General features: G+C 42.6%; 1 protein-coding gene across 5 annotated transcripts in view; it reads right to left on the bottom strand.

Annotated features, from left to right (window-relative positions):
• Positions 1-12,700, bottom strand: part of sema5ba (sema domain, seven thrombospondin repeats (type 1 and type 1-like), transmembrane domain (TM) and short cytoplasmic domain, (semaphorin) 5Ba) — a 183,800-nt gene that overhangs the window by 20,177 nt on the left and 150,923 nt on the right. For all 5 annotated transcript variants that reach the window (XR_005696243.1, XM_040034790.1, XM_040034792.1 and 2 more), the window contains 6 exons: positions 7,329-7,446; positions 6,758-6,942; positions 4,691-4,834; positions 3,666-3,813; positions 2,684-2,909; positions 54-266 (listed from right to left, as the gene is read on the bottom strand). Coding sequence is in view for 4 of the 5 variants with exons in the window: in XM_040034790.1 (XP_039890724.1) it covers positions 54-266; positions 2,684-2,909; positions 3,666-3,813; positions 4,691-4,834; positions 6,758-6,942; positions 7,329-7,446 (1,034 nt within the window). In the remaining variant the exon portion in view is untranslated. The remainder of the gene's footprint in view (positions 1-53; positions 267-2,683; positions 2,910-3,665; positions 3,814-4,690; positions 4,835-6,757; positions 6,943-7,328; positions 7,447-12,700) is intronic.

Raw genomic sequence — 12,700 nt, 5'->3', positions numbered from 1 at the left:
TCTTGCTGCTTGTAAGCAAAACGTAACAGGGTTTGTAGTGTATCTTCACTGACCTGGACATGCCTGGACATTACAGTCCTGATACTCCACAGGCGAGCCACGGCAGGCCACAGGGGCACTCTTTCCCTCTGGGCCAGAGCAGGTTCGCCGACGGGTGCGATAACCTTTTGCGCAACTGTGTGAGCAGCTTGACCAGGTCTCCCATGATGACCAGCCTGTGCCCGATACTCTCACCACTGGAGTCTTGAGGAGTTCCTCGACAAGGGCTAAAGAGAGAAGAAAAATAGGGGTAAGAAAATGGAAATGAAGTTCCAGTTTTAAGAAATTTCTGCTGCGCTGTTAGATTGAGATCTTAAAGAATTTCACCAGACACACGAAGCATGAGAAGTCTTTGACTGAAAGTCAAACATTGTGTACATGACTTTGCCAGGAGGCATATTACTTTCTCTTTTCCTTTCAGACTCGGTCTGTGTCTCTCATGCATCCTGCGATTTCCTGCTGTCAGTGTTTCATCAGTTTGTCAGAGTCGATGTGGCCCCCCCAGGAGGCTGACACGGAGAGACAGGTAATCGATTTAGGGAAGGGGGCATTAAAAAGCCACCAGTGGGGAGCAGTGGACTGTGGCCCTGTGCAACTCTCTGTGTGACGGTGTGTATGTGGGAGCACAGGACTGTGACTCCGTCACTAACAGCATGTAGGGGAGCTAACAGGAGGGCTGTTTCAGCATGTCACAACTCTCCTGGGAGAAATCTTTGCATGCTGCTGCCTTCTCACTTGTTCACAGAGAAGTAGGCCAATTTGTCTGAACTACAGTACTATGTGTGTACACATAAACAAAGATCCAAATATAGACAGAAATTGCTATTCTACTGGAATTTGAAAAACTATTAAATATATAAACAACACTGAAATTTGGCTTTTGATTATCTGCACATTTTCTTTTCTGTTGTCTCTTTTTAAATATCAGAGAGAGCTGAAAAAAGCAACATGCTTTCAGTGTTATAGGTTGAAAAACTATATAAAAACTTGTCAGGATACTGTTTATCATGTGATTTGAGAGGGGACTAGTGTCCTGCACCTCCTTTGGACTCGTATTTTCATGCTTTAGAGGCTCTAACAAGAGTAACAGGCCAATCACATTTAGTTTGAGATCAGATCTCATAAAATATTTAAAGTAGCATAAAGAGGAACAGAAGTCAGCATAGAAAGCTGGATGTCACGGTGCAATGGGTTAAGTAGAGCATTTTTACCTGGGAGAGCAGGTTTTAAATCCAGAAGTCAGCATTGAATTACTTTAGTGTGTATGCCTGAGCTTGTGTGAGGGCCTTGGAGGGCCTTAGCAAAGATAAGAGAGAAGGCAGGAGCAGGGATGTCTATTTTCATTGACGTTTTTACTGGTTAATCTATAGAGAACATTGATTTGTTCAGGCAGCTGAACCTAAAGGTGGAGATCGGAGCATTTGTTTTTATAGTGCTGCACCACTACAGAGCTTACAGTGCACAATATATGACTACAACACATGGACATCATTACACAGAAACAGATGACACACAAATAAATAACAGAGTAATAGATAACCGTGTTATGTTCAGTTAAGTTATATAAGCGTGGATCGCTAGTTGTCACGTAACAGCCCTTTGAAGGCATCCCAGCGGCAGCAAAGGAGGAGAGACTGTGGTATATAGAAAAGAGATGGATTTTGAGCCTACACTTGATAATGTGAGAGCCCACCTCCCAAACCTGCAAAGGCAGCCTATTTCAAAGGAGGAGAGCTCGGTGAGCAAAGGCTCTATCCTGTAGCAAGCAACATCAGCGAGCGTAATCGACAGATTGAGTACACACTGGAACAAAGCACTAAAGGTAGATTTGTGTGCCATTCGTGGACAGATTACTGAGTAGTGGTACTCAATAGAAGCCCAGGTTGTGAAGGGGTCAAATCCTCAGTGGGAATATATTGTTAAGTTTTGTGCAGAGAGCACAAAAAAAATCATTTACTTGACTGTTGTTACACGATTGGAGCTACTAGAAGAATATCTGCTGCAAAATGCATACAGTAAAACTGCATGTTGAATGCCCTGTAATTGGTCCGTGATGGTAAACCCATTATCTGATAAGAGCTCAAAAATGTTATATTTACATGGTCACTGTTTCACATTATTTTGGAAGACATAGCTGTTTCCATGTTTAATCTTTAAGAAAGTAAGAAATAGTTAAGCCCATTTCCCAGTCAAACATTATCATGAAAATAAGATAGATAGCAAAGTACTATGGACATGTCAACAAACCACAGAATGGCAGCAAAGGCTTACATGACAATGATCCAGTATAAAAACGAATGCTATCAATTCAACAATTAATCAGTTTAAGATCTGATGGTGTTTTAACTTGTTGCAGAACAGCTACAAATAGTAAAAGCAAAAGCAGTTAATTTAAGCTATAAAAGTTATGTGACAAACGACAAGCCCCGAGCTGGGAAAAGGGTTGCTCCTCAGTGCCAGCGCCGAAGGAAAACAGCAATAGCCACTCTTAAAAATGTCTGCATTTAAAACTGAGTTGTGGAGCTACTTAGATATCATTGCCAGTATGTGAATTTTATTTGATGCTAGGTTTTCCTCTGAACCCAAGGTGACAGTACTGTAAAATGTGACAATAAAACTCTAGAGACAACAATGGTTAACTTACTATCTGTCTCACAGGCCACTGTGCCATCGTTAGGACAGAAGCGCGTCTCCACCTTCTTCCGTCCAATCTGCAGCTCGTGAGGATCAGACAGGTGGGCCCTGCACATGTAGCGCATCCTCTGCTCTTGACGAGCTCCTCCCTGAGTGACATTGACGGGCATCCAGGGTGTCCAAGGTGTGTTCCTCTTCACCTCTGGACAAGCCTCCAGGTTACAGGCCTTGTACTCCTGAGAAAGAAGGCGGCAGAAGCTATGAGTTTGGTGGGGTTTGTTTCTTCCATTGTTTCTGCCTGTACAGACTGAAGCTAAAAAAGGTTATAAAAACAAAACACACATTACACTGTGTGCATGGGTGCACTGAAAAACTGACACGGAAATGAAAATTGTTCCTCTTCTTTCTGTGAAAACTAAACTGCAGGTGCTTCCCAAAAAACTGTGGAGATGGAACAATTACCTGTTATTGTTCACACAAAAATAAGGAAAATCAGGAATGTTACTGATTTCTTTTGTGAATAAAAAGGGAAGACAAACTGGTTTTCTTCCCAGTTAGGAGGACTTGCCTTGCCCTACCTCTATAATAATGTTATTCCCCAGAAAGTTTTCATTAATGTATAATATTTAATAACTCATAAACCACTGTAAAAAAATAAAAATAAATCATACATTTATATAGCAGATACATAGTGAAAAAACAGGAATGTGAACGGGTTCTTTTTCAATAGTAAAAGCTGTCAAACCTTTGAAAATACGTTAAAAGTTTGAAATCTGTGCACATTCCTAAAGCCGTCCAGCGGGCTTGACTGGAGTCTTTGCTGGATCGATTGTAGGCCCTGGGCCTTATGTTTGACACCCCTGATTTATTCCACTGCTCTCTTAAAAATATCAGATTGTGCAGCTGTATAAAATGTAGTTTTTAAATTATTGGTTCCATTATTGTTTTGTGTTATGTGAGCAGATATTTATGTGAGTGCGTGCGTTTCCTACCAATGCACATCCTGGGCAGCTGTTGCCATTCTCACAAGTGCGGACCCTGGAGTGGACACCTCCACCGCACTCGGTGCTGCACTTTGTCCAGGAGCCCCACGGGGTCCAGAAGATAGGCTGGGGACAGGACACCCCTTCATTGCAGAACCTGTGAAGATGGCAGCGACAGCAGGATGAGGTGGGGAAGTGACTAAAATTCAAGTCAGAACTACAGACTTAGAGACTACACTTTGGCACTCAAAAGTCAATCTTGTCTAAAAACACAAAGCAAACAGAAAAATGAAATTCAACATTTTTTTCACGACATTAATATCTATACTTTTAACCTATGAAGGAGCTTCTGTTGTGGAGTGCAGTATGTCATGATTTATATGATGAAAACAATTTGAAAACTCTAAACATCATTTAATGGCTGTTAAATCACTGTGATTTTTACCACAGAAATTAGTTAACACAACAGAATACATCTCTCAGCTTCATGTATTTTGGAACTGGGTTTTCTCCAGACCTGGAATGTGAATGTTCCAGTCTCTAAAGCACTTTGAGTCAACTTCTGTTGTTTAAATGTGCTATAGGCTATAATAACACATTGTGACAGTCGGCACAATACATTTTTCATGGTACATGTTTGAGGTATATTTTTTCATTTTGAAAAAATAAAAATTTAACACAATTCATTGGGCAAAAAATACTGACCTTCGAGGATAGAAACAAAGTATCGATCCTATTGTGCTAGAATCAATCCGATGCCAGCGATTGAGTCGATACTATCAATTTTTGGATCAATCTGCCCACCTCTATTCATTGGCATATAAGGCAAGTCTGATAAGGCAAGTCAATGAATACAACCAAATTCTAACTTCAACGCTGTTCCAAAGCTGGGCCATGAGGAGAGCAAACGCCTGATCACAGCGAGGACTTAAGAGTCCACTGATGTACCCTGGCACCTGGCTGTGTAAAGCCTTGTAAATCACGAGTAATGAGGAGCATGAACTGTTGTCGCTGAGAAACAAAGAGAGAGGTACCTTTCATCCCTGCTAGGCCCGACACACACACGGCCACCATGGCGAGGTGAGGGGTTGTTACAAGAACGCTGGCGCAGCTCGAAGCCTGTACCGCAGGTTGTGCTACACTGTCCCCATGACGACCAGGGTGTCCAGCCTCCATTTCTATGAAAGAAAAATATTAGCAACAACAACTTCTCTATAATTATTCCCTGCTGCTTTTAGCATTATTCTTGTATATAACATTCTTTAATGCTATAGTTTAAAAAAAGCCTTTTAGCTATAACTGCCTAATCAGTGCTCTTATTCTGACTTCCTGCAAACAAAAATACAAACACACAAAGACAGCTCATTCTGACTGGGGAACATTCATTCAATTTGCTTAAGTGCTTTGTTCCTGGGTCTCACTCGTCATGATTTAATTGGCACTTTCTGCAAAAGCACAATTCAATTGCGACACCAAGGATTAAATCTGGCGTGACTATCCAGCGGGATGAAAGTTCCTGAGCTCTTTGTCTTGACTCCGTTCTCTGTAACACTGATTAGCCAATTCCCCCGAAGACAGCGGTAGTAAGCGATGTCACAAGGAGAATGTTGATGTCACCTACACTTTCTAAAAAGATTCATCACTTTCATGATCTTTCTTATGTTCTGTCAGAGTAGAAATTGCACCCCGAGGTGGCTGCTTCAAAAGTCACTCAGGACATTCCTGCTACAATAGCAGAGTTTAAGTAAAGGCATTAGAGTTCGTCTGATCGTTGGCCCAGCTCATTAGCAAAAGGAATAATTTCAACCTGGCAGTGTCCGTTGGACTCATCCAGCATACATTAACTCCCAGAGAGGAGCTCTATCTGACATAGAGTGACACAAGAAATGCAAAAATGAAATAAATTTTAGTAAAATACTGAAATAAAAGGAAAAAGGTGACAGCTAAGGAGTCCAGCTGAAGTAACACTATAGTTTAGCTATCAGCAAAATGTAATGAAGGAAACTTGCAGCAGAGAAATCCATCTGGAGCATCCTTAGATGCTACACAGAGCTTTGCAGAGCACCTTTTTCATGTTCCAGCTGTGTACTGTCTCCTTGGGGCAGTGTCAAAAATATGTGGCAGCAGTAATGTGGCTACTTATGATTGTTTTGTTGCTGGTCCTTTAGGGTAGCCCCTAATGTGGAGAAGACAGTGGTCTTAATAGACAAACACTTCTCTGAAGTGAAGTGACACACAAACCGTGTGGAACTGTTACAGTGTGGTTAGCTTTCATGCTTCTTCCTCTTCATGGTGAGCTCCTGAGATCTTTCCTTTCCTCCTAAAGCCAGCTTATCAACCAATCAGCATTTCTATAACTATTTATAGTCTAATCAACATTAGGTTGTGCTGTTAGGCCTCAGTCACGCAGTCTTAATAGCATGTTGAGACCTGTTGGCAACCACCGGTCAACACCACCTTGTGATTAGTTTGGTCACTAGCTGGTTGCCATAGTCACCAGCAGTTAACTTTGAAGACACGCGTGGCAGTAAAACTAACATTTGTGCCTCTTCTAGCGTGTAGCTAACAGTGGTAAGGAACAACTTTTACTTTGTTTTCTGTTTCCGGTTCATGTTGCACTTTTTACCAAAGCTTGAAGAGTAAATTTGAGCATTTGCAGAAAAAGTGGTCTCATCCATGCAGACTACAGCGAACACGGCAATCAAAACAACTCCATGAAGGTTTTTGTGCAGCACCTGTTTTCTGATTGATTGGCTCTAGTTATAACCACCAGCTTGCAGAAGCCACTTACCAATGGGTAGAAATAAACATTTATTGAATCCAGGTTGCCAGGGGGTCACCAACTGGTCTCAAGGCCTGTGTGCTTTATGTTTTTGGAAAACAGCACACAAGTGTACCTTAGTAGCCTCTGTATTGGTTGAATTTGCCTCTCTTTACACTTCCAGCCAATTGAGAATCACAGTTCAGCAAATAGACTAGCCTTTCATCCACCTGGAGAAATCCGCGCAGTGGGACAGGAAGAACCCACACTGCATTACTGTGCACTCAAAAACTAGTGTGAAAAATAGAAAATCACTCTTTTCAGATATTTTCTTTTCTACCTTGAACAGTTTGACACCTCGATGGTGGGGCCCTCGCAGTTTTTGCCTCCACACCGAGGGGCAGGACTGTCACAAGATCTGGAGCGACACAAACAGGAGCTCACACCATCAACAACGTCATCATTGTTGCAGGGTTGCCACGGTGCCCAGGGCCCGAAGCTGCCGTCGATGGTCTGGTTCCGCAGCTGGAAAACACACATCGGTCATAAGTCACAGGAAGCAGACAGGCCCTCCTTACCAAAATAAAGACGAGAATGTTTTTAGAGGAGTAAATGGAAATAAAAGCACTACAATTCACTTCCTTCTGCCAACTTAAACTTAAATCCCTTTGATTTCAGTTGTTTAAGCTTAGTCAAATTCACCTTCTTTTCTTCCTCTGCTTTATCCTATAACCTGCACTTGAGCCAGCTCTTTTACCGGACACATGAATGGTATCATCCACTATTGAATGTGAAAAAAAAGATGACATTAACAAAGCGCCTGCAGTACGTCTTACACCCCCGCTGTAAGAAGAAGTCAGGCGCCCTTGGCCTTTTCTTACAGGAAAACGAGGCCGTGATGTCACTCTTACCGGACAAACGGTGATGTTCTGCTTCCACTGGCTCATGTTAGAACTGTCCTCCAACGTGGTGCATCTGCGCTGCCTAAAGTCCCAGCCGCAGTAAGGGTCCCTCGCCTCCAAGCACAGTCTGCGCGGAAAGGAGAGGAAGAAGGAGTTTTCAGCACAGTGAATAACTGTATGGATAAATGGCCTGTATTTGTATAGCGCTTTACTTAGTCCCCAAGGACCCCAAAGCGCTTTACACATCCAGTCATCCACCCATTCACACACACATTCACACACTGGTGATGGCAAGCTACATTGTAGCCACAGCCACCCTGGGGCGCACTGACAGAGGCGAGGCTGCCGGACACTGGCGCCACCGGGCCCTCTGACCACCACCAGTAGGCAACGGGTGAAGTGTCTTGCCCAAGGACACAACGACCGAGACTGTCTAAGCCGGGGCTCGAACCGGCAACCTTCCGATTACAAGGAATTAAAATCCATTTTACATATGTAATCTGATTAAATAGAATATTGCATTTTTTATACACTGAGTGCAGAAGTTTTCATTTGTTTCTTTTCTTTAATAAAATGTATGGAGAGGTCAAATAAACAAACCACTAAAAACCACCAGAAACAAAAAAAAGTTCATTAACGAAAGTCCTCTGTTAAACTGCAGGAAGTAGCACACGTGCATTTTAAGGAAAGACTGCGTCAATCAGAGTTTTTGATGCAGTGTCCCTCCCTCTGCTCAAATACTAACATGAAACATCACCCAAACAGTGATTAAATATTTGCAAGCTCCCCCAGTAAAACAGAGGCTTAATGACAGCTAATTAAATCTAAAGCTGTTAATGACGAGGCTTAGCTGCCAGAGCTGATCTGGATGCCTCAGGAAGACAGAATAAAGGCATCAACTGAGTAACTCCTCTCTCTCAAAAGGCGCCCCTTCACTTTCAGCATCCCTCGCTATCCCCCTTCTGCTTCTCTTTTTCAGCTACGGTCCTTCCCTCTAATCGTACTCCTTCTCTTTTGCGATTTTCCTTAATTGCAGCGCTGGAGATTCTCTCGCTCCTGTCTTTCAATTCTGCTGAAAGGAAAGATTCTTGTTGCTTTCCCCCCCTGTTTTCCTGGCACAGGCACGCATGGTTTATTTGAAGAGCCCTGTAGTGTTTTAGCTGAGAGGTTGAGGAATGTCCAAGTGTTGATACAGCTCTCTGTGAACGGGCCCTGAGCTCAGCGATGAACTCGAGGTCGGTTTGGTTCCATAAAGACATTACTGCTTTGTCAGCAAATCAGAGGTGACCCCGGCAGACAAACAAAACGAGCGAGCGTGGAGTGGCGGCAGCGTTCCTCTGGTGATCTGTGGCACAGCTAGCTGGGGAAAGGACGACCTTTACTTTGCGACCACTGACTGGTAACCTTTGTGTGTGTCGTTTTAATTAAGCGGCTCTATTACACTGGATGCAATCTCCGATACCGACGAAACGATAATCGTAATGAGGTCGGCAACAAAGTCACAGTTCACTGAACTTAATAGATCATTTGAAAGGGGGGGAGGGAGGAGCTGGATGCCATTTTGGCTCAAGGGTGACCACACCGTGTCTGGAGTGACTTTGACGGGTGGCTTTGCGTCGTCACCACGGCTGAAGAATTCTCATTTGGTTTTCTGATTAGCAAACTTCCCTCCAGCACACACACCGCTGCAGAGATCAGCTGAGCGGAACAATTAATAAGTGTGCATTTCATGGAGAATAAATGTTGTACGAAAAGGAAGCGGCGGTAGCGATTTAAAGCCTAATTACCTGTGGGTAATATGTGCCGGGAGGCAGGCTGGGAGGATTCTGACCTCAGGGAAAGACATTCGGTGGTGGATTCACCCGGTTTGCATTGATTTAGGGACATGAATGAATGCAACTCATAGTATGAGCTATTTTGAAGACTGGAACAACTGGAAAGCTGATCCTGACAAATTGGCTGACAAACTGAAGTGCAGATGTGAGAGGGTTAATACATCTTTTGAATTTATCACTCCATCACAAACGTGAATTACACCGCTCTGGGTAAGAAGGTGCAGCTTTCCCCTGTTTTGAGTTTCGTCAATGTAGATGCAAGATAGGCAAACTTTTATAAACCTTTATTAATATTTTAGACAACAGCATAATTCCAATTTTGAGGCAACAGGTTGGGGAATGTTCCAACCAACAGCACCGTGTCTACAAAGACACGACCTCAACCTTATAATGTATTTGTAGTACAATAAAAAAAAAAGACAAACTCAGTGGTTGACCTCATGGGGCAGATTTACTAAAGAGGGCTGCAATAAGAGCTGTATGGGTGACCAGTGCAGATGGGTGTCTATCAATAACAGGATTGCAAACAAACAGATGTGAGGGTTCAATGAGACTTCCAGCAGCGTAGGTGCAGTTTGCTTTTTGTGACAAACATAAAATAAGAGAACTTTCTATGATGTGTTTATTCAGTTCAATATAATTTTATTTATATAGCACAAATTCACAACAGCTGCTTCAAGGCAGAACCAGAGGTTATGTCAGGAATGTAAATGTGTGTAAAACACTTTACTGCTCACAGAAGAGATCACAGCACTGTAGGCATTATACTGTCGGGGGCCCTGGGTCTTGGTCCTTGGTGTTTCTCTGTGCGTGTTTCTTGCAATTCTTTTTGGTTTTGAGGATCACTCGTATTTAAGTTTAGGGTTTTTTGTAATATTAGTGAGGTTGCTATTTTCCTTTATGTCATTTATTACATCCTCTCAAGCTGTTTCTTTTTAGCACCTTTGACATTTACAGCGTTTTTGTGAGATGTTGCTGCCATCAAATTCTAAATGAGGTAATCTTTTTCATGAAACGGTATGTCTCAGATGTTCTACTGAGAATAAAATATGAATTTATGAGATTTGCAAATCATTGCATCCCATTTTTATTTGCAGTTTGTACAGCATCTCTGCTGTTTTTGGTTTTAGGCTTGTACCTGTGAAAATCCTCCATCCAAACAAGTGGAGGATGAACATTAGAAATCGCAGTAAGGAGGGATGTGAATAACTGCTGTTCACTGGTAAATAGGTATGACAGCTAAAGTGGTATGTTGCTCAACATAGTCTGAATCTTTAACAAAATGGGTTTAAAAGATGTTTTTATTAAAAAAATCGGACTGCTTTTTATTTTTCGTATATTAATAGGATGGCTAAAACTCTTGTGTCCCATCCTTTCTTTCCACCACATCCCAGTTTTAATACTAGTCAAGGGAGAAAAAGACAGTGTGCCAGACCATTTAGCTCCCTCTCTGACCTTTTCTACAGCTGCATAACACACCAGCCAAAAGCTCGCAGTGCTATTCTGCATTGACGGCTCACTATTTTTTAAAAACAGCACCACTGTAAAAGTTAATTAGAGGCAGTGTGGATGGAGCGAGGGCTGTGTGATGGGAGCAGAAAAGCTAATTCCTCAAGCAGGTGCAAAGGAATGTCAGCCAGAACAGGAGGCTGATCCTGCAGATACGGAGAAGTGTGAGGCCTCTGAAAATGGCACAAAGTGTGTGCGTATCTTAATTTGTGTAAGTGTGCACATAAGCAAGCGTGCTTACTCATGAGCACTTCATCTTCGTACACCACGAGGGCGTGTCTTTGTGCTGTATGTGTGAGTGAATCGTTTGAGAAGTCTGCAGGGTACTGGCTGATATTTAATTCAGCAGCATGCATGCCCAGTGGCACACTATATCAAAACAGAGAAGCTATGGAACACGGCCTGTTAAATTTTAAACATACTGAGCAGCAAAACTCAGCAGCGCATATAACAATAAGTCCGGACAACTGGCATCAGAAGATAAATCTCCTGCATTCTGTCGGGGTGTAATTGGCATTTTAAATCGTTTGTGAATGCAGTAAAAACCAGTGTCTCCTTTTATTATTGGACCTTTAACAACCAGACGTAAAAACAATAGTGCACCTCGCCTTTAATAGCAGGCTGTCAGTGTATAATTGCAAATATGATCACCAGAACTCATAAATTATGGATTGCATTCAGCCATTATTAGATGTCAAGCTGACACTCGGAGAAAACGTTAGCAAAGGCTGTCTGGAGGGCCTGACGCATTTAACATATGTTGGCATACGGCAGCCTCTCCATATGAGCTATGCCATTTCTTTTTAAACATCCACTCTTAGGAGACCACTGCTGTCAAGGCAATCTTCATCCTCTCTCCAGGGGGAGCGAGCCTGTCCCCAGGGATTCTTACCCCCGCCTGCTGTGCTGGGCTGAGCTGGCTATTTAAGAAGTCTGCTCATGATGAATCGGAAACAGAGAGAACTCCTGCTAGCACTCAGCGCTAATACATCCAATTAGGCCCAGTTGGAGCCAGGCTGAAGACTGATGGTGCCGTGTCCAAAAAAAACTCAAGAAAACAAAAGTGAGATGGCTGTCTGCCAAGAAAAAAAAAAAGAAAAGAAAAACCTCGCTGTCCTCTATGTACATTTTTTGGCCCCGGTGGATAAAAAGTAGCTGCATCATCACAGAGAAACAATGGGGCGGCAGAGACAGGCTACACGACAAGGAGAGATCCAGGATAAGAAATTATATTAAAACGGCTGAAAGAGTGGAGAGGAGAAGATATGAGACACAAAGACGACGCAGAAATGGGCAATATGAATATGGACAAAAATAACCAAGAGGTGAAAGCTCTTGTTTGTTTGACAACATTTTATCAACCCAGTCAGCCTTTTTGATGGAGTTGTAAATCTATAATCCATCCCATCTATACTGGCCCATCCAATCTAATTTTATACTTGGCAGGTCAAACATCCATCACAATGCAGACAAGCAACCTCTACCTAGGACTCTTGGAGCTATTCTTAAAATTTTCTTTGGACACAGAGAAGAAAACCTTGATAGAGGATGCGTGTACAAAATCCAGGAACCAAAGCTCCCATTACAGAATGTTCTAACCCAGCACTCCCCAACCTTTTTTGTGCTACGGACTGGTTTAATGTCAGATGATATTTTCACGGACCGGCCTTTAAGGTGTTGCAGATAAATACAATAAAATAAAACATGGCCAAAACAAAAACTGTGGTATTTTATAAATATAATAATAAATGCAAATTCACTGTGTAATTGTGTAACTTTATCAGCAGCGTCCTCCTGAAATGCACCAACGACATTGAGAGTAACATCCTCCTCTCTGCCGCTCAATGCTCTCTGGTCGCTATGGTAATGTGTAAATATTTCTTTCAAAATAAGACACACAACTACAACACAGGAAAAGACCCGGGGAAACCAAGCTAACGATGAAAACCCTGAAAACCTGAGCCTCAACTCTCGCGGCCCGGCACCAAACAACTCATGGACCAGTACCAGTCCCTGGCCCTGGTCTAACCAGTGCAG

This window comes from Simochromis diagramma, unplaced genomic scaffold (genome assembly GCF_900408965.1).
Source record: "Simochromis diagramma unplaced genomic scaffold, fSimDia1.1 OVJJ01000091.1, whole genome shotgun sequence".
Lineage (NCBI taxonomy): Eukaryota > Metazoa > Chordata > Actinopteri > Cichliformes > Cichlidae > Simochromis > Simochromis diagramma.
The sequence above is the reverse complement of the archived record's forward strand: the minus strand, read 5'-3'. Positions and strand labels throughout refer to the sequence as shown.